Source organism: Telopea speciosissima, chromosome 1 (genome assembly GCF_018873765.1).
Source record: "Telopea speciosissima isolate NSW1024214 ecotype Mountain lineage chromosome 1, Tspe_v1, whole genome shotgun sequence".
In the NCBI taxonomy this organism is placed as follows: Eukaryota; Viridiplantae; Streptophyta; class Magnoliopsida; order Proteales; family Proteaceae; genus Telopea; species Telopea speciosissima.
This window is the reverse complement of record NC_057916.1, coordinates 85,463,669-85,484,637: the sequence shown is the minus strand read 5'-3', so window position 1 is coordinate 85,484,637 and position 20,969 is coordinate 85,463,669. Positions and strand designations below refer to the sequence as shown.

The window sequence follows — 20,969 nt, the reverse complement described above, 5'->3', positions numbered from 1 at the left end:
TCTTGCTCCCACTTCTGGCGCTGCTATTTCTGCACCGGTGTCTCTCCACTTGAAGCTTATGCAGTGGAGTTTATCGGTGTCGGTGTTACTGGCTTCTCTTCGTTCAGGACATGAGCAAGTTTCAAAGTAGTGAGGAAGAAATACATATTTCCTTTCCAACGTTTCAAAAATGACCCATCAAACTTCTCAAGTTTGCTTATCTCGTTCCCAGGTATCTTCATGATTTCAGTCTCCTCCATTGAACAAGTACTGTCTTAAGATTGTTGGAAATTTATAACAAAAAAAGGAGAGGACAAAAAGATGGCATGAGTCGAACGAAATCGTTCTGTCCTTAAGACAGTATTTGCACCCTCCTAATCCTGCAAAGGGTTGCAGCAAACCTGCCTCCCAAGATAAATTAGGCGAATTGTTACTAGTTGCAGAGACAGTAACACTGTGAAGCTATCAGAGATTTTTTTTTTTGATATTTGGACTGAGAGAATTCGTGGCCCATTTATAGGCCCACAAGGCCTGTTCGGATGGGTCACACCCATTGGCTTATATGGCTTGACCTGATAGGTCATGACTATTGAGCTGGGCTCCACGGTCGGATCGATCCTAAGCACCCTTTGATCAGACACCGTCGATCCCGAAAAGATTAAGGCGACATATTGTGACGTGCGAAGTGCAAAGTGCACCATCAAAGCGCCACATTGCACCTCACGCACGTGCACACGTGTACGTGTACGCACTCAGATGGTTACCGTCCTCGCTCGCAAGTGCACCGTACAATCTCTTCTAGCATTACATGTGATAATAATAACTACTAACTACTAACACATATAAACCCAATGAGCTTTTCTTTCATAGCCGATGTGGGACTAAAAGTCCACATCAATATTTTGAAAAATTCCAACAGACATGCATCCATGCAAGTATCTTAATCATTTAAGGTGAACGATGTGAATGCCTATCAATTGAGATGAGATGGGGTGGAATGGCATACATAGGATTTTTAAATACCCACCTGACCCTATTGGTGTGGCGTGAGTGATTATATGCCTATGTTAACATTGTGAGCAGAGTCACCGATGGCTCATGTGTGCAACATTGTGGTCGTGATAGTTAGAGTTTGTATTCGTGTGGTCAAACTTACCTGTTTGTAGAATTGTAGTCACTAAAAGTGTATTTGGAGTGATAACAAAATTCGTACCAAACAAAAGAGTGATAACAAGATAAGTCCCATACCTTATTTGATATTATATACTTAAAAGGTCAAATATTCTCTGTGCAGGGGTACAGGCTGCACCTAGACACATGAGGGTGGGCGAAATGATCACCTTGTCTCTTTGAATGGTAGGCTCATATGTCTGGGTGCAGGTTACGTTGCTGCACAAATAACATGAATCGTTATCCTCTGTTGTTACAGTATGGTGCTATACTGCATCGTGCAGCGCTGCAAAGATCATGTGGACCCCACGTGACATACATAACCTTTGCAATGCCGCACGATGCCATACAGCACCGTACAATTATAGCATAGGATAAAAATTCATCAGCCCATACTTAAAAGAATTGTAAAATCTCTACTTTTTACATTATCCTTAAATTATTTAATAATCATTTATCTTTTCTTTCCCTTTTTTGGCTTTATCCCTGACGTTGGCTTTTCCCTTAAAATCAGAGTGGGAGTCTCCTTCCAGGATTTAACACAAATGACACCCTTGATCCACAGATAAAGTATAACTTTAGCCTTTTAGATTTTTAGGGATTTTTTTGTTTTTTGGGTGGGGGGAAAGGAAAAGAGTGGGTCTTACCGGATGTGGGAGATGCCTTTTCAAACTAATACAATATAATATCATATTAATTGACTCACTAAGTTTTTCTTCAAATATAAAAAATAAAAACGAGTAGTGATTGGGCCACCCAAAGTCCCTAACCATATCACAAGAGTAAAAAGGACATTAATTTAAGCGGGAATATTGTGTTAGTTAAACTCGATCGGAACGCTTTGTTCTCCACTTTGCCTGGAATCCAGGTTGGCAACAATTTCTTAATTTGATACTCCACATTGATTGATGTATTGGCCATCAAAAGTCCAGACTCCAGATCCCCAGGGGAGAAAGTTGTCATTTTGCTTATCTTAACCATGGCCCATTCACTTTATGGGTTCCACTAGTAAATGGGCCTTGTCTTGTTTAATGCTTATCTTACCTTCGCTCTATTGGAGACTTTTGAGAGAGAGAGAGAGAGAGATGGCTAAGGGCATGGATCCAGATCTCCTACGGCCCAGCTGCCCATAGCAGCCTGTGCGACGTGACAGGGCCGCGCATGCAATGACTGCCTTACCCCCGCTGGGGCAAGGCACTGAGCAGAGGGTAGTAAGGGCATGCAAGAGGAACGAGTAGGATGGCATGGCATATTGGCATGTGAAGATACTGACTTTGCCTGCTTGGTTTGGTGCAGGCTTCATGTGGATAGTACAACGGGATCCACATTCTCCAATGTTCATTTTCATAGACATTCCAAAATCAAGGATACCATCCGGCTCGCTCAGCCTCGGCTTCATCTTCCAAGTTCCAAGTCCAACCCACATTCCTTCCTTCCTTCCTTGGGGCTCGGATTATAGTTATCTAATCTAATTCACAACGGGGTTCAGAGAATTGTGGATATTTATTGCCGGTAGGTAACCCAAACCAGGTAAGATCATTCCCTCCTCAAGCACCTTCTTCAGAAAGACCTTCGGCCCAACTTGTCAGCATAAAATCCTATGAGAACCATAGAAACCATGGGGTTAACCCCAAAGGAGTAAAGGGAATCGAACTCAGGACGCATATCGATTTAGACACGCTCCTTTGCCAACTGAGCTACACCCTTGGATAGGCCCTGCATGCTCTTTCAAGTCTTAACTAATGTGTATATGTGAGTCTCCTCAACTGAAATGAAACCTCTAGTCTCTAGAGAGGACATTTAAAAACCAAACCATGATAATAATGTAACCCACATCATATTAGGGAATAAGGGTGGGCCCGTTGTCTTCATACAACATGCATGAGGTTTACCATTTGACTCATCAGCCATAACCATATGAGCTAAATAAAGGGCTAAGAACCCTTATCATCAGCCTTCCATATGATTTTTGCTGAACATCATCACTTTTGGAGTTAGCAAAGCATTATATGCCCTAAGCTGTGTCAAAATCTGTTTGGCCCTGACTAAAATTTTAGACTTCATTGAGTAAAATAGAAAACATATTCCTCTTGAAAGCTTCCACTTATTTGGAAAAAAAATTAAAAAGGTTTCTTTCTTTTTCCATTTATCATGTTTAGAATTTATGGTAGTTTTGAGTTCCTAGACAAATTTCCCCAAATATGTTGAAAAGATTTATTTTTAGGTGAGATGAGCAAAACCCAAAAATGTAGACAATACCATTGTACTCTGATTTTTCACCAAATTCAACATTGCCACTTGCTAGAAGAATTCAAAGAAAAACTATTTTAGAAAGGTTTTAATTTCTTTCTAAACATTTGGAGCATTGAGAAAAAGGAAATAAATGAAATATTTTTGTTGAGATTGAGAGTTATAGCATGATATAGTTATAGTATAGTTTCAACATTAGTTGGTTAGGTATGTACTCAAGAAGCTCTATCTACCTAATGCCTTGACATTTTAGATTGGAACCTCCAACAATTCGACTATGTTTCCTGTTTTTCCCTACCTATTAATAACCAAATTAGAGCCAAATCTTGGTGTCCATGATAGATTGTGGTAAACCCAGATGAAATTCGCAATTCTAATTGGTGACCCATTTGCTTAAGATAACAAGTTCCAGGAGTAAATAGAAAAGGTGGCTCCACGGCGAAATAGCGGCCACAAGAGCCGTCAAAGGGAGGTGAGGAAACGAATGAGCCGAAGATGGAGAGAGAGAGAGAGAGAGAATTCAGCTTGGACCGATCGCTCGTTGTGTGGTAGCGACAGTCATGATTCGGTTTCAAAGTTTTAATAATCGGATGGAGCACAGACCCTCTCCCTTCCTTATCCGGATTCATTTCCTAATTTATTTCCATTCCCTAATTGAGCACTGGAGCAGCCGGTTAACACGCTTTTTTTATATATTTTTTATTTTTTTTTTTTTAAAATTATTCTCTCCCCCTCTCTGTAATCTGTATCATCCTTTTCCTCTCAACCCATTACGGCATTACTTAATCAATTTATGTCAGACGAATATTGTTACAGTAAATTTATTTTGTTTTTAGTTTTTAACTCATTTCTGTTTTTTTTCCCTGAACGTCCAGGGAGGGAGGGAGCTAGGGAGAAAGGGGGAGCTTTGAAGGCCTGTCCAGGAAGGGACGAAGGGACTAGAGAGGGAGGGAGGGAGGAAAGGGGAGTTTTGAAGGCTGAGCCAAGTACAGGAAAGACCTCTTGGCATTTTGTTTTGTTTTCTCCTCCGAGTACCAGCTTTTATCCTCGCCTGCACTTTTCCGGTTACGAGAATAGCTTCAACTGCAGGTACACAGAGAGAGAGAGTTGGGTGAAGGTATCTTCTTAAGCCTCACAAATGCCATAACGTGCCTTAACAACAGCACATACGTACAACCATACTATAAGATTACGACAACATATATTATTACAAGACAGAGAAGAAAGAGAGGGAGATCGAGAAAGGAAGAGAAGGAAAGGTTGAATACAGCGAAGCAGATATAACCAGACCCCACAATAAGTATAGAAAGTGATGGTAAAAGAGAAAAGGGGAACGAGGAATTAGGAAAAAAGATTCACAGTAGTAATCTTCCATTGAAGTCTTGGTACTATTGGTGTGGGTGCCCACTGCAGCTTAATTTATGTCCTTCCACCTCCCCCCCCCCCCCCCTGGCCCTGTTTCTTTCCTCCTTGTTTATAAATTTTTGGCTTCATTGTAACTAAAACCCTTTCTATTCTTCACCTATTTATTCTTGAGTTGTTTTTCTTTTTCTTCTCTTCCTTTCCATCCTCACCAGTAATGATTTTCTCGTTGTTGAGGAATCTGAGGAGGTGTGGCTCTGAAAAGTTGTGATGGTGGAATAGTAGTGCCAGGGTGCCAATATATAATAGTTTAAGAAGAAGAAGAACAACAACAACAGGAGCCAGAGTTGATGATGAGATATCCTCTTGATTTCATTGATTGTGACACCCATTTGTGATCAAAACGGGATCTTTCTGATATTTCTCTCCGTTTGGGTTCTGGGTTTTGAAGGTGGCGCTGGTGGCTGTTGTCGTTGTTTGGTTTTTATTCTATATTGGATTGCTTCTACTTTGTGTATTTCTACTTTCTTCATGTCTCAACAAAGACAATTCCAGATGGTGAGAGGAAACAGTACTGGGCAGATTGGCGATACAACGTATACCAAGATCTTTGTGGGAGGGTTGGCCTGGGAGACGCATAGAGAAACGATGAGGCGTTATTTTGAGCAGTTCGGGGAGATCCAAGAAGCAGTGGTGATCACCGATAAGAACACTGGACAATCAAAGGGATATGGCTTCGTAAGCATTACTCTCTCAACCAGATTCCCTTCCTGCTTCTCCACGCAGATTTTATTTATTTAGCATGGTTGGTTTCTGTTTTAGGAGAGTGCTAAGGCTTTTGGATTTCTCAGGTCACGTTTAAGGATCCAGATGCCGCAATGAGAGCTTGTCAGGATCCATCACCGATCATCGACGGAAGGAGGGCTAACTGCAACCTCGCATCACTTGGCGCACATCGCAATCGACCACCCACTCCTCAACATGGTTCGTATATATTCATTCCTTCTGGATTTTCCTTTCTCTTCTTCTTGAAAGCCCTAGCTACGTAGTAAAATTGCAGATACCCATCTGCTTAATCTTCATATCTGAGTCACAATTTTCTGTCAATCGCACTAATCAAACCATAATGAGCCATGAACCAGTGGAAATTACTGAGTTGACCTGAAAGTTGCTCCTTTTCATTTTCCCTTACTTGTCATCTTTTGGGTTCTTTCCTGGGGAAAGGGGTGTTTGGAATTTGCCATTGAGATCTTCCAGATGTTGAACAATAAGACATTCAGCTCATGAATTTTTTTTTTATTTTTTATTTTTTTTCATGTTTGCACTCTGTACATTCATCAAAACTGTGTTTTTGAGTGAGGTAGTAGACCACGTCTCCCATCTCCATCGTCTTTTCGTCAACCTCAACTTGCTAACAACTTCGAATCCATTAAATGATTAGTGGCTGCTTTTTTCTCAGGTATGGGGAGGTTCAGACCAGCATCCGGATCGGTTGCTCCACCATCTTATCAGAGCTCCTCTTCCACGTATTTCCATCAACCCACCGCTCAATACGCATTACCTTATTCTGCTTATGGGTAAGTAACAAGAACGTTATCGATGATCAGCCACAAAGGCCTATAATATATCTTCCACTCTAATTATTTCCTTAACCCAAAATAATATAAAAAAAAAATTTTAAAAAATAAAATAAATAAACAGGGGTGGGGGTGGAAATAAAGAATTTAAGGGGATCTAGTTTCTGAGTTTCATCCTTTCCTTCTTCATCGTTCCAGGTACTCTGGGTGTTCACAAGAAACTATGTATCCAGTGGTTAGTAATCTTCTCCTACCCTTGCATGAAAACCCTTGAAAGCTAATTTATTTTCCTAAATAAAATGTAAAGGTCTTTTCAATTTGTAATTCCACCTGCAAGTGCAATTGCTGCTGAACAGAAATTGGTGCATGAATGTGCAGAACTATTACGGTGTGTATGGTGGTGGGCAACAGTTTTCTCCTTACTACACCACTACGTCGCCCGGGCTTTTCCAGAATTTCTATCCGTTCTACGCCCAATACGTACAGAGCAGCCTAGCGCAGGGTTTTGGGGCTCAACGGTATCATCATCATCCCCAGATGGTACAGTACCCCTACGTCCCTCACCACTTGGATGGTTCGCCGGACATCCTATCACTTCCTACTATTTCACTTGCCTCCACAACCACTACCACCGGTCCGGTATCTCATTCCTGAGCAAACCCCCTAAAATTCTTTCTTGTTTGATCGAATCAATTCCATTAATTCTCATTCGATTAAAAACACTACTAAGTAACTGTGGTTGGCACAATGCCATGGAACTGCAACAGGTGTGATGGTGATGACAACGAAGACGAGGAATGTGACTGGAACAGAGTCCAGTGCATCGCAAGCCTGAGCTGCAGGGAACAACAATGTGGAACAGAATCCATCAGCTCAATTTGGGAGAGGGAGAAATGCTGTTTCATTCCTGTTCTTTTCAAGCTTGGTAGAGCATGGTCATCAAATAACTGTCATCAACATATATCCACATCATGCTTGCCTGGCTTTAGTAGAGTAGGAAAGTCCTCCGATCTGGTTGTTAATTGTTCGCACGAAAATCATATTCTGTTTCTCTATTAACACAAGGTCGAGACAAAATATTGGGGTTCGAAATCGACCTCTGATACTGATTCTTGGATTGGTAAGTCCCCGGATGCACAGTAAAGTTGACAATCGTTAGATTACATTAGGACTAACTGGCCCTGGAGGTTAGTTTTATATCTCCTGACCACATTTACCTGTATTGGTTAGTCAAGAAGGCAAGCTTGGCTAGCTTATCCATTTAAACTCGTAATTCTTTTCTGTATCTTTTATTATTCTCCTTGTTTTGTTGTTCATTATCATCATTCATGACAAAATAGTTAAAGAATGTCGGGTTAGTTAGGGAAAGCATATGGTGTCTGTCCCTCTCTTTTTCAGAGATAATTTTTACTTTCATCTATTCCCTTACATCTTTCCTTCCATACTTCTTTCGTATTATGATTTTTTTGGAGTATGTCCGGAATCTAAGGGTAGATTTAGAAGCAGAATCCAACAAGGGGTTCCTGTTGGTCAGTGGCTTCAGACAGAGAGAGAGAACTAGAAAAACTGCGGGTAAAGAAGAGGCAGCTTGATTGAGCCTATAATGCTGCAGCATCTGTGGATCTAGAATTTGGAAAAATAAATAAGTGAATGATATAATCTTTCACGGCAATGCAAGGTGAGGAGTTCAAATAATTCTGTTGTACAGTCTCTAAAAGTCTAAGGCTGCATGATGCGTTCTGAGAATATAAAACAGTGAAATTTATCATCTAAGAATATGCATTATCAAACTAGAATGCATACCAATCGCAGCCCAAGTGTTCTGCTCTGTGGACTACGATAAGAAGAGGCTTTCCGCCATGTGAAAGAAACGCTAAAGTGAAGACATGTCCAAGCCATTTTAAGCTGATCAAGTAACCAACCCTCTCAATGGAACTTACTGTCCGCATCAGTCAGTCCCGTACACCACTGTGTATCATGGTAATTCATGGTCGCTTCTTCAATAGTGAGTTTGACCAATAAAATATGCAGCATATTTTATCCGTACCAGTTTCTCTAATGAAAAACCCATTAGAAAATACCCATTCAGAGTTCGCCAGAAAGCCAGTGAGATGGCCAGACAACGGTGCGTGCTTCCTATGGATCTTCTTTCCAGCTAGAAAACATCTGGAGCCCTAAAGAAAATGAAAGAGATGCACCGTGGATCCTGTTACCAATGGCATACTGTTCCCCCCCCCCCCCCACCCGACCCACTCCTTCTCCCGCAGGGCCAAAGTAACCACAATGGTAATTTGGCTCGTGGGGAAGTCAATGGCCCAAATCAAACATCTAAATACACACGATGCAGGTTACACAATGGATTTAAATACATGCCTCTTCGAGTCATAAATGAGTTAAGTCACCAGGACAATCAGGCATTGTAGCCTTTCAATACCACAAATACTGTATCTTACAGGGTGACGGTAAATTCCATTTTGCCGACTTTTTTTTTTTTTTTCCCTTTTGGGGGGGGGGGGGGGTGGTTGTTGTGGGGATTAAAAAACAATAGTAGAAATTATGTTCATGGCATAACCAATGTAAGCATGAATTTCTAAACTAAAACACCTTTGTTAGACCATTCATAACAGATACCACACCTTTAGACTCTCGTCTCAAGTGCAGTCTTCTTTAAGTTAGAAACATAAGGATAGTACTTGCTTTAGGGACATGCCTACAGTTCACCTTAATGTGCAGCAATAAAATCTTTCAAAGCCTCGAAGTTCCACCCAACCCTACATGCTAAAAAGAGCAAACCATAACCCCATAGATAACAACCACCCAGGCTATGATGCAAGGAACAAAACTATAAATTAAATAGCCTGACCAGAGTATTGGTGTATATGTATGTATGTATTTATATATAAAGATATGTATATATAAATATATGTATAGCAATGATATTCATCTGGAGAGTCCTGCAATGATTCAATGCATGGGTGGACGAGGAGCGCGTGGCCGAACTGGTGTCTTTGATGGGCTTACCCTGCATCCGAATTATTTAAGCAACTAAGAACCCCCCCCAAGACACCTTACTACCAAAGTTTAACACAAGATGTTGAAAGTCCATGAAACATACCTTATTGGCAAGGAACCCAACACCACACCGCTACAGTTAAGAGCAGCAATTGCACTTTCCGCCTATGAAGGCAATAAAACAGTGAACAAAAATCTTAAGATTGAGTTCAAAATATCAAAGCAGGAGAGGAAAAAACAAAACAAAAAGAACACCCAAACACCGACACAGATATTTTTCATTTTTCATGATTATTCAGTATGTAATTCTACATGAGCAAGCTTCAAGAAGGGACTCAAGGTCAGGTGCAAGAAGGTTCTCCCATATTCCTGCTAAAGGTTTCCGCATGGGAATGAAATCATGACAAACCACAGCAAAGAACTGGAATTACCAACAGCATCAAACTAATGAAGAAAGGATGTGGTGAAGGGGATATAAAAATAACAGAACTGACAAGAGCATAAAAGCATCAAATCAAGAAAAAAGAAATAATAAAGCAAGGCTCAGAAGTTAATAAGACAATGAAAGAAAATTGAGAAGCCACTGATGTTAAAACGAACAAATATGCAATATCACGATCAAGAAGATGGGAAAACTTCCATATCCAAGAGGTTCAAAAATCGGTTCTCAATGCTCTAGCAGCTGGGGATATAGATAAGTTAAATATGCAAACGTTGAGATCCCATGGTGATGCACTACCAGCCAATCCTAGATTCCAGTCAAGGAATCAGAGATAGATCAGCTGATGCACAGGCCCAGATCTAAACTATGTCCAGATAAAACAGGGTTGAAAAAGGCTTGCTGATTTCCTGGTTTCAGTAGACTGCATTGGGGAAAGAAAGAGAGAAGATATAGGGTCCATTATGGAACAGTGAACAGCACCCATGAATAGTAACTGAAGAAAAAGAAGAGAGAGAAGAGAAAGAAAACAGATAGCTTTTTGTCTGCACAATTCAAATCCAAATTCAGTATTCTATTCCATTAACCATCATCACAGGGGGTTAAATATTTATAAGAAAACAAAAGAAAGTCTTATAAATGTAAAACTCTTGGGTAGCTAGGCTAACTGAACTAACAAAGACTCCAAATACGCAACTAATTAGAATAGTTGAATCCTAGGTCTTCTAGATACTTGGGCCCCACACAACTAACCAAAATAGGACTAATAATTAGAATTACCTAAAGGACCCCCTACTAATTAAATATCTATTTTTGTACACCTCCTTAGACTCCCCCTCCCCCCAACTTTTGGGCCTTATAATTCAGCCCATTACATATAAAACCTACAGAATTAATAGTCCATACCCCATATATGGTAAAAATAGGACTGATTTCTTCGCCTAGGCGTGCATTAAATGGTGTAAGTTATTTTCTGATGATGTAATTTGAGTCAGAGATAAAAGTGTAAGTTATTTTCCGATGATGTCATTTGAGTGAGATAAAAATGAGCAAATCTGAAATGTCTTAGAAGCAAAAGGTTTTACGATAGAGAGATGCTAAAGACACTTCCTCATCACTTGACCTACCCATGTAAAGAACCAGGGCAACAGTATGGCAACCACAGGGTTTTGAAAGTTTTGCACTGCTTCTGATTTCTGAATGAAGAGTATTTAGCGTGTGGTAAGGGAATAAAGAGCAGTCCCCACAGCACTGCTCTTCAAAATAAAATAAAAAATAGGGAAAATGCAGTGATACGCCAACAGAGAGAGAACAAGAAGAGGCATGAGGTTTCAGAAACAACTAGGCTGCCCTCTCGATCCAGTGCACATCAGATTTTCTGACCATCTCAACCATATAATAGACTTAATCCATCGTATTTCCAGCCATCATACTCTTTTTCAAAGTTATGGTTTTTGAAAATTTCCACAATAACACATTTGCTGAAACTTGCCATGAGCATGGCTTGACATGGTCTGGACAATGATGAACATGAGGTCTCAGTGACAACATGGCTGCCTCATGGCAGATATGGGACACACTGTAGGAAGAGCTTCCTCAGCAGCCTGAAAGGAGATCCACTACCCCAAAATATTTACGGATTATTTCCCTTTAACGACATGTACACATTTCATTGATGCTTCTACATGAAGTAAGTTTATTTATCATCTGCTAGTTAGAGCATGGAAAGTGAAGAAAAAATGTTATATAAAATAAGCTCAGTGGCTCCAACCCTGTTTGTAGGCTTAATATCATAAATATATGCCATATATTTAATGCATCTTTCATCCAAATCATGTCACAAGAAATAAAGAATATCCACCACAACAAAAGTAAGTAAGCTCATATCATGAAACTCTTCCAACATCATACTTCAAAATCTAAGACCTAAATCAAACCATCATTGATCTGATTACACCCCATTTATGAAAATTTCTGGGATCAAAGGCTTAAGACTGGAGTTATGCATAAAATTCCTAATTAACAGAACTCAGAAGCATTACCTAGTGACTGAGCTGAAAAAACGAGGACCCATTGGTCCTTTCAATCACATAATAAGACCACCTTAAGTCCCCCCCCCCCCCAAAAAAAAAAATTTTAAGTTCTTGCTCACACAGTAATTGCAAGTGCATAAAATGTGGAATATACCAAGATTTACAACAAGAAACCCACAGAAACATCCCTCATAGAAGATAAAAATTTCCATCCAAAACATACAGGAAGAAAATAGAAAAGGACAGATGCCAAGAAATGGCAGTACAAAAAACATAGTTGTCAAAGCGCCAGGTGACCCAAGGAGTTGGATGGGGGTCAAAAACAAAGGCGACACCAACAAGGCGCCTAGGTGATGCCTTGACAACTATGACAAGAAGTCCTATTTTCCATCAATTTTTTTAGGCCTTATTTTAAGGGATAATCAATCACAAATTCCTTATTTCCCCTTGTTTTGGTGTCAATTTGAAGGCTGTTCAGATCATAGTTTGAGAACTCGCAAGATCTCGCCGACATCTCAGCGAGTTTCTCGGTTTTTTAAGAAACCGAGACGAGATGGGATACGATACAAAATAATACAAGATCTCGGCGAGGTCTCGGATCTCAGGTCAAGATCTCGGGTTGACCCATGGAAATGACCCATCTACTATGTATTTACTTACCTAACTCGACATATCTCGACGAGATCTCGGATCTCGGGTTGACCCATGGAAATGACCCATCTACTATGTATTTACTTACCTAACTTGACAGAACTCTTATATACTTGTTGTGGAGCACTATATGCAACATTACAGCAACACTATGTCATGGGAAGACTATATGACACTAGCGAGGACTGAATACTTGATTCAAAGTCATTTTATGTGTTAATAGTTGTAACCATAGTTTGAAATCTCACGATATCTCGGAATCTCGGGCTGGTCGAGATATCCAAAATATACCGAAATTTCGCCGAAATATGGTATTTTTTCTGCCATATTTCGGCACTCCATCTCGGTGGGTTTTTGACCATATTAAGGTCTGATACTTTATATACACCCTCATTTAAGCTAAATAAACACATTGCAAAAAAAAATGAACTCAAAGTGGTGTTTTGGGTTTACACCCTTGATTGACAATATACGGTCGGACCCTGATGTATAAAATAGTTAAATACATATTGTTTAAGTACTAAAAGACATAATAAGAAATTTAAACAAAGTAATGAAACAAAAATAAAGTCAAATGTAGCCTTTAGTTTAAACTCATAAAGTCATAAGTGCATAAGTCATAACTCATAAACTTCATAATAGTCAATAGTTCAAAACTCAATACACAGTATTTCTACGAAATTTACCGAAATGTACCGAAATATACTGCTCAATACAAAGAATTTCTACCAAAATATACCAAAATTTCTACGAAATTTGAACTTTTTTCATTTCGGAAGCCCATCTTGTCTCGGTAGTGTCGAAATTATCGAAATTTACCAAAATTTCGGCGATATATCGCGAAATTTTGAACCATAGTTGTAACACTGTTAAACAGTTTGATGTATCACTTTAACATTTCTAATTCTTATTTAAGTTGTTTAGCTATTAATTTAATGTTTTGCTTGCTTTCTATTACTAAATTATGTGTAGAGTAGGGTATTTTAATACGTCATCGCCTACCAACCTATGGTCCGAAATGAAACCCATATTTGGACTTTGTTTTTGCAAAATCCAATAGTGCCATTATGTTTAAATGGCCTAAAATAGGCTGAATACCAAGTTTCAGACCCAAACTAGGTCTAAAACCCACCGAGTTGAGGCTTCGAGTCGGAAAAAAAATGCACCAACTCAACGAGACCTCGACTCGACTCGGTTTTTACAAGGGCCGAGTTGGTACCGAGACCCGAGTTTTAGTACCTTGGTTCAGATACCTCCGCAGTCAAACTAAGATATCACAAACAAAATGTTTTACAAAGTTCTAGCCCCAAGTACTATTACAGTTACACATCAAAGTTTTACTAAAGAGTCCAAATACATTACTTCTTTTACACGTATATTTCCAACTTTTACTTAAGAGACCAAAAATAAGACTGTTGGAAGAATCGTAGGTTAGAAAAGAGAGACTGAGAGAAAATAATGACTTTTTTTCATTGATAGGTAAGCCCCTCTATTATAAATAGAGGGGAAAATACAAAGGGACTTAAATAGGCGATGTGGGACTAAAAGCCACATAGTCGACTGTAGACATAACTACCCCTAACTAACTGTCTCTATAAGAGCAGTGACTTAAACCTAATAACATAGGAATTAAACTACCCCAAAAGGACCATAATACCCCCACGGTATTCTGGATTACATATTCCAACACTCTCCCTCAAGCTGGATTATACAAATAAGAGAAGAAGGAAAATCCAGCTTGAACTAAATAAAAAAGAACTCCATAATAATGCTAACACTCCCCCTCGAGTTGGCGCATACAAGGTACTAATTCCCAACTTGAACAAAATGCGAAGAAACTAAGGTACCGTTTGACAACGCTACTTTTCTGTTGTTTCTGTGCTATTAATTTTCCAGCACACAATTAGCACAGAAAACGCGTTTGAGAAATCTGTTTTGTTTCACTTGTTTTTTATAACAAAAATCAAAATTTATAACAATTTATGGCTAAAATAACGTTTTTAGAATAACAACTTTTTTATGTTTTCACATTTTTGTGGCCTTTATCAAAAACTGTTACCCGATAGTTTGCTATCTCCATCTCTCGCTCACTCAACCTACCTCTCTCTCTCGCTCATCTCTCTCTTCGGCACACGCTCAAGATCCAAACCCTAGAGGAGCTCTGTTGCTGTCCCTCCACCGTGAGCTCTGCTACTGTCCCAACCTCCAACTCTCTCTCACTCGCTCATCTCTCTCTTTGGCACATGCTCCTCTCTGCTCCACACCGTCACCCTCTCCGAACTCGATTCCCGCATCTCCAGGCCTCCCAAGCCCTTCACCTTCAAATCTCACCTCATGAGCAGCAACAAAAGTGAGTAACTCTGTCGCCGACAAGCCCAAAAATGTCTTAAAGCCACTGAACGATAACTCTGTCGCCGACAAGCCCTCCTCCCACAAATACTCGCTCAACGACGAGTTCGAGAAACGATGTCCGCCCAACGGAGAAGGCAAGTTGGCCGTTTACACGACAACTCTAAGAGGGGTTCGCAAGACATTCGAAGATTGTAATGCAGTTTGAGCAGTTCTCGAAGGGATTGGGGTGTTGATAAATGAAAGGGACATTTCGATGGATCGTGGGTTCAAGGAAGAGTGGAGGGAATTGATGAATGGGAAGGACATCGCTGACAGTGTTCCTCCCAGTCTGTGGTGAGATGCCCTGAATGTAATGAAAATGGCCTCGCGATATCCTTATTCTTCATCCTTTTAGAAAAGTTCTAATTTTTTCTCTGAAATTTTTAAGTTTTATTTCTCCATTTGGGAAAATTCCTTTTAGGCTGGAAATCACCACTACCTTAGAAAATGGCTTCAAGAAGTCTGATCTAGACCTCAGATGTTCCCATCCGTTTGTTGAAAGATAAGGAGATGAAGAAGAATGAGGCAGTTGAAGGGGAAGATTATTAAAAAATAAAAATTGGTACATAACTTCAAGTAACTGAGCAATTTCAAATGCGGAAATCAGTCATAGAATCGACTAGAATTGGACTGAATCCTAGAAGGCCTACCTAGAACAGTTGATTCGGATCGATAGGAATGTGGGATTGGGCTCGGCTGATTTTACATTTTTTAAACCCTGTTCACAACTCTTGTGTTCCTAATGTCATTGAATCAAGGTAGACAAAAAGAAGACAAAGGAATTAAAAAAGGGGGCTTACTGTTATTACCCACTTAGCCATTTAGGTTGACTATGATCATGGAAGGAGAAGAAACAGGGGGGAAAAATTTGTAGGAGAAACTTGGACACATTCTCTCCATGTTTAATATCATGATTTAGAAGGAAAAGAAACATTTCAACTAATCACTTTTTAGGATACCTGAAATAGGTTCTGGAATAAGCCACACATCCAGGATTGTTGGCAAACAGGGTAATTTCCATCAAGGTTATATTCTTGGTCAAACATTGTGGTAAATTGATGGTCTAATATTTGTACTTATACTTGCAGCCCTATATCCTGAATGTCCATCATCGTCTTGCTGCATCACAGTCTGGACTATGATATCTCCACATTGTGAATAGCCCCTCCAGAGACTGCATGTGCATCATGTGTTATCTTCACTGGAGGCAGGGATAGCATCCTCTCCTCTGCCCGTCAAACAGATTAGGTTTAATATGAGTGTGAAACATTTGAAAAAGCTTACCATCTGAACATGCGAACACCTACTTGCACAAAAAGAAATTCTATCTCCAATCAAGCCAGTGGTACCACCTACAGCACATAATCTTTGGATTGCAAATGACCCCATACCAAAGTTTCTCTATTTCTATTCTTCAATAGCCACTTTGATTCCCATCCACAACTTTAATCTCTATTCCCTGAGCCATTGATAGGGGGGAAAATGGGAAGAAGTCCAACCTTCCGAATACAACATTAACTTTTACCACTGAATGGTGCCCTCATAGGTCCTAAAGCTGGTTGACAACATTGGAACCCCATTTACCACATGCATGTCATACAATTAACTGCTTCCATGTTTGTTTCATGCAGAAGGATGTCTCCTCTGATAAACCTTTGTTTTCCTGCAAAAGATTATCTCCTCTGATTACCCTTTTTAAGTCTTGAATCAGTCTTGGCATAAGAGTTGATGAGAATTTGTACATTGCATGGGGCTCGCTCTTTTTCTTTTCTTTTTTTTTTTTTTTTTGGGGGGGGGGGCGCGTTGGGGAGGGTGTGGGAGAGGGGAAGTCAGCTTCTGCCTTTTTAGATACTCTCCTTCTAGGTCTAGCTTGTCCAATAGGACTGAACAACTTGGGTCGGATTTTTTTATAAAGAGATGCAAGCTTATGTGAAAAATATTAGTCGTGGTGAGATGCCCTAAATGTAATGAGAATGGCCTGGTGCTCTGTCTCATCTGCAGCTAGCTCCATTATCAAACTGTTTCAAACTTCAATGTGATTCGGTAATATCCTAATTCTTCATATCATGTACTCTATTTCCAAATTCCAATTACTAGTTGGATCTATCTGTACTTAAAGAAAGGGAACGAGTTATGAAATTCTTCCTTCTGAATATCATTTTTCTGTTTTGATTTTTACACCTTAGTTCAGTGAAATAGAAATCAAATAGAATAGGAATTCTGAAATAGCTGAGGATATGTTTTAATTGAAATTCTTCCAAGCTGCAACTACTCTCCTCTCTCGATTTCAATGCTAAGAAATGAGATCGGTTAGTGGTATTTGTGCTAGAAATTTTTAATGTCCTACCATCCATGACTTTATATGTATTTTAGTAAAAATAGCAATTTTGTAATTTATATTAATCAATACAAAACTGTTACAAAAACAGGTTTTATCAAACACCTTTCAGTATTAATAGTGTTCTGGATACGTTTCTGAAACAGGTTTATCAAACACCTTTCAGGAAAACAGTAACGTTATTCTGGTAACAGTAACACCAAAATACGTTTTTGGTCAGAAACAGCACAGAAACACTAGTAACGTTGTCAAACGGTACCTAACTTGCAGCAGAATCCAGCTTGACATATGAATGCAGCTCCCAAATAAACCTTCAAGAATTTGAAATAATTGATCTCCAAAACTTGGGCAACCTTGATCAACAAACTTTCACCAATCTTCAACAGCTATCCAGTGATGAATCTTTGACTAATAATTTTGAAGATAAGCAACTAGGGGAGCAAGCAGCGGAAACAAATAAATCAGGCAGCAGAAATGATCAACCCAACTGTAGAACCTCATATAGGCAGGCAATAACCAAACATCTTCAATACTTTAATACTTCAATCTCCCCCTTACGGCAAACTCAACCCAATAACAAAGGAGATACCCAATGGCAATGGTGAAAATTCTGATCTTCTATGTTTTGCACCATGTGTTCCTGCAAGTTCTGCTTCTACAATGTCTGCAGGTGTACTGTACATAATCTCCCCCTCACGTGTAGTACTACACATGGACATAACAGAGATGATGAATGAGATAGCGCAAAAGGATAATATTCCAGAATATTCCAAGAGGTGCTAAGGGTAATGGAAAAGGAAGAAATGGCAAATTAGAGAATACCATTATCGTCCAAAATGGTTATGGTATATGCCAAAGGTATGTTTTGGGAGGTGGTGAAGTGAAAAGAGCAGTGGGATAATGAATTACGAAGTAAAACAATATAAATTTTCAACCATCTTCAAACGATCAAACAAACACTTTTGATGGAAACTCCAGCAGGGGAGACACTCCTAACTCCAATATTCAAATCTGTTAAGTGTACAGATCTGATTTGAAGTAAGGAAAAGCTCCAATCCCCAAGGCTTGATCAATCTTCAAACAAAGAAGAACAAGTGCGCAAAACTCCAATTTATAAACTCCCACATGCGAAATAGGACTGACGAAGATATCTGGACAGCAATTGATGTAAGAAACTTCAACAAAAAACTTGGTTCAGATCTGAATTAGTGAACAATGCTAGGATCAAGCTCCAAAGTAAGCCGGATATGAACCAGAAAAGCTTCACATAACTGAATAGGTCCGTAGTTGCAACCAATAACCATGGAACACACTGTTGTAATCCCATATAAGTTGATCTCCAGGGTAGTAGAGTCGAGTCTTCAATAATGAAAGAAAATCGATCTCCAATAGTAGGATACTCAGTCTCAATAATAAGGCAGCAGTAGTCCTCATAAAGGTAGCAGTAACATGTTAACCAGTCATGCTTACAGAAGACAATCAATAGAACCAGCAAGGTATGTAGTAAAGCTCAATAGAACCAGCAAATATAAGATAAATAACCCGACAAATCCATAGGTATTTGAAGCAGCCAACCACATAGGAACTAGAAACAAATAGGTTGATAGTTGATGAAATCGAGCCATAAGAGTGAACCTGAGTTTTTTCAAAATAAATCCATGAATGATGCTGAAACTTGGGTCGAGAACTCCTCTGGTATGTATAAGACTCCCCTAAAAAAATTAGCTTGATAGGACAGCCCTAACCTTAAAATCGATTTTTGTCAGGGTTTTGGAAAACCCTGAAATTGAGATCGATTAGGGGAAGGGGGCTTCAAAAATATGTTGATGCTTGTCAAAGTGTGATGATTTCTTGGCATAGATGTTGTCCACAGCTGTTGGAATGGATCTCCAATACGAACACCCAATCTCTTGTAGGATTTGAGACTTGCTCTTCAAGTGGGAGAAACACCAAAAAGTGCAGAAAAAATAGGGCAACAGCTATCTTAGGTAAAATACTTCTTTAAGCCATGAATAATTGAGGTAGATAGCCTCTTTTGATGGTAGAAACACCTCCAAAAACTCCAGAAGCCGCAGGTAACCCTAACCCAAAAAATCGATTAATGTCAGGGCTTTGGAAAACCCTGAAAAATAGAGATCGATTGGGGAGGGGTCTTCTAGAAAACTTGGATAGGTGCAAGATTGAGGTCGAGTGATCCTAGTAATGGAAGTAATCAACCCTCCAAAAATCAGCAAAAGCTGAAACCTGTAACCCTAATTTCGATTGGAGTTAGGATTTGTCAGGGTTTTTAGCAAATAACCAAATTAGTAGGTTAAGAAAGTTTTTGCTGTAGAAACAAATCCAACCATCAGAAAGAGTCCAAACTTTGGTCGAGTAGGGTTTGTAGTAGTAGGGAATCACCCCCAAAAAGTCAGCTACATCTGAAAAGAGAAACCCTAAAATCGATTGGAGTCAGGGTTTTGAAAAAACCCCTGACAAGTTGAGATCGATTAGGGTACTATAGGCTGGAATGGATAATGAAAGATGGAAAAAAAGAAAAAAAAGGTGCTGGAAAAGGGTGCATAGGAGGCTCCAATAATGAAAGATCAGCCTTCCATGGTGATAGGGATATGATCTCCAAAGAAGAGGGAAACTCCAAATCGCAGAGATGGTTCCAGCAGAATTTTAATGAAAAAAAAATAGAATGGAGGAGGGTAGCAACTAAATCATTGGATATTTTATTTACCTCATTAGTGTTGCCCCTCTTACAAGGATGAGAAGAAGAAAACCAGAAGAAGGAGTAACCGAGAAAGGGAGAAGAAGGGAGAAGTCGATTGAGGAGTAAGATTTTTTTCTCTTTTTCTAACCTAGATCAGACCTGCTCTGATACCATGTTGGAACCGTTTCCTCTAAAAGACCGACCTTGTAGGAAAGGGAGGAAACAATATGTATATCATACAGGAGCTCTAGCACGGCAGACTATCCAAAGGGGGATACAGGTGGATAAATAATTCAACACCTGCCCACTCCCAGGGGGACTCAATACCGTGACCACTGCCTGCTCTGATACCATGTTGGAAGAATCATAGGTTAGAAAAGAGAGAATGAGAGAAAATAATGACTTTTTTTCATTGATACGTAAGCCCCTCTATTTATAATAGAGGGGAAAATACAAAGGGACTGAAATAGGCGATGTGGGACTAAAAGCCACATAGTCGACTGTAGACATAACTACCCCTAACTAACTGTCTCTATAAGAGGAGTGACTTAAACCTAATAACATAGGAATTAAACTACCCCAAAAAGACCAGAATACCCCCACGGTATTCTGGATTACATATTCCAACAAAGACCCCCTATTATTAAGCATCATTCGCCGTTTCTAAACTAAGTAATCAAACTAGGAGCTTAATTGTCAACAGGATAAGAAACTTTTGCCTTCTACATACAAGTTTTTGGTCCCTTCCAATCACAGGACAAGAGGACCTTAAGTTCATCACTCCACCCCTAAAATGTGTGCAATGTAAGTTCTTGTTTACAAAGTAATAGGTTAATAGCAAGAGCAAAAGCCATGTGCTATACACTAAGATTCAGAACATCTGAGATGCATGGAAACATCCCTTCCGATGGGTGTCAGAGTGTACAATAGGGAGGAATGGTATTAATGATGAGAGAGGGTAGAGATTATGTGAGAGGGTGTATATTTGTGTGCACACGTGCCGTTCTTTTTCCCATATCTAAATTTCTTGAATGGTAAAATTTGACCACCCCCATTTCTTTTTTTTTTT

The 20,969-nt window shown here is 39.5% G+C and overlaps 2 protein-coding genes across 3 annotated transcripts in view; one reads left to right on the top strand and one right to left on the bottom strand.

The window, feature by feature from the left end:
• The first annotated feature begins 5,070 nt into the window (after positions 1 to 5,070).
• On the top strand, positions 5,071 to 7,291 carry LOC122670192 (probable RNA-binding protein ARP1). Of its 2 annotated transcripts, XM_043867146.1 has the most exons (7): positions 5,071 to 5,212; positions 5,305 to 5,499; positions 5,613 to 5,745; positions 6,221 to 6,338; positions 6,537 to 6,573; positions 6,717 to 6,980; positions 7,129 to 7,291. In XM_043867146.1, the coding sequence occupies exons 2-7, from the start codon at positions 5,317 to 5,319 to the stop codon at positions 7,171 to 7,173; spliced, it is 780 nt and encodes a 259-aa protein (XP_043723081.1). In that variant the 5' UTR covers positions 5,071 to 5,212; positions 5,305 to 5,316; the 3' UTR covers positions 7,174 to 7,291. The 2 variants fall into 2 exon arrangements, with proteins under 2 accessions (XP_043723081.1, XP_043723082.1); XM_043867147.1 differs by lacking the exon at positions 5,071 to 5,212 and having other exon boundaries at positions 5,278 to 5,499.
• Positions 7,292 to 8,986: 1,695 nt separating this feature from the next.
• Positions 8,987 to 20,969, bottom strand: part of LOC122670149 (polyadenylate-binding protein-interacting protein 12-like) — a 50,735-nt gene continuing 38,752 nt past the window's right edge. Inside the window, exons 9-10 of the mRNA XM_043867139.1 lie at positions 9,454 to 9,515; positions 8,987 to 9,360 (exon numbers count right to left, since the gene is read on the bottom strand). Of these exons, the coding sequence (XP_043723074.1) occupies positions 9,303 to 9,360; positions 9,454 to 9,515 (120 nt within the window). The 3' untranslated portion in view covers positions 8,987 to 9,302. The remainder of the gene's footprint in view (positions 9,361 to 9,453; positions 9,516 to 20,969) is intronic.

What these genes read in the sequence shown, in the direction of transcription:
- LOC122670192 (XM_043867147.1), top strand. Translation starts at nt 5,293, where the DNA reads ATGTCTCAACAAAGACAATTCCAGATGGTGAGAGGAAACAGTACTGGG. An exon ending in TTACCTTATTCTGCTTATGG is followed by an intron (nt 6,339 to 6,536) that starts GTAAGTAACAAG and finishes TCATCGTTCCAG; the next exon opens with GTACTCTGGGTGTTCACAAG. An exon ending in AAGAAACTATGTATCCAGTG is followed by an intron (nt 6,574 to 6,716) that starts GTTAGTAATCTT and finishes ATGAATGTGCAG; the next exon opens with AACTATTACGGTGTGTATGG.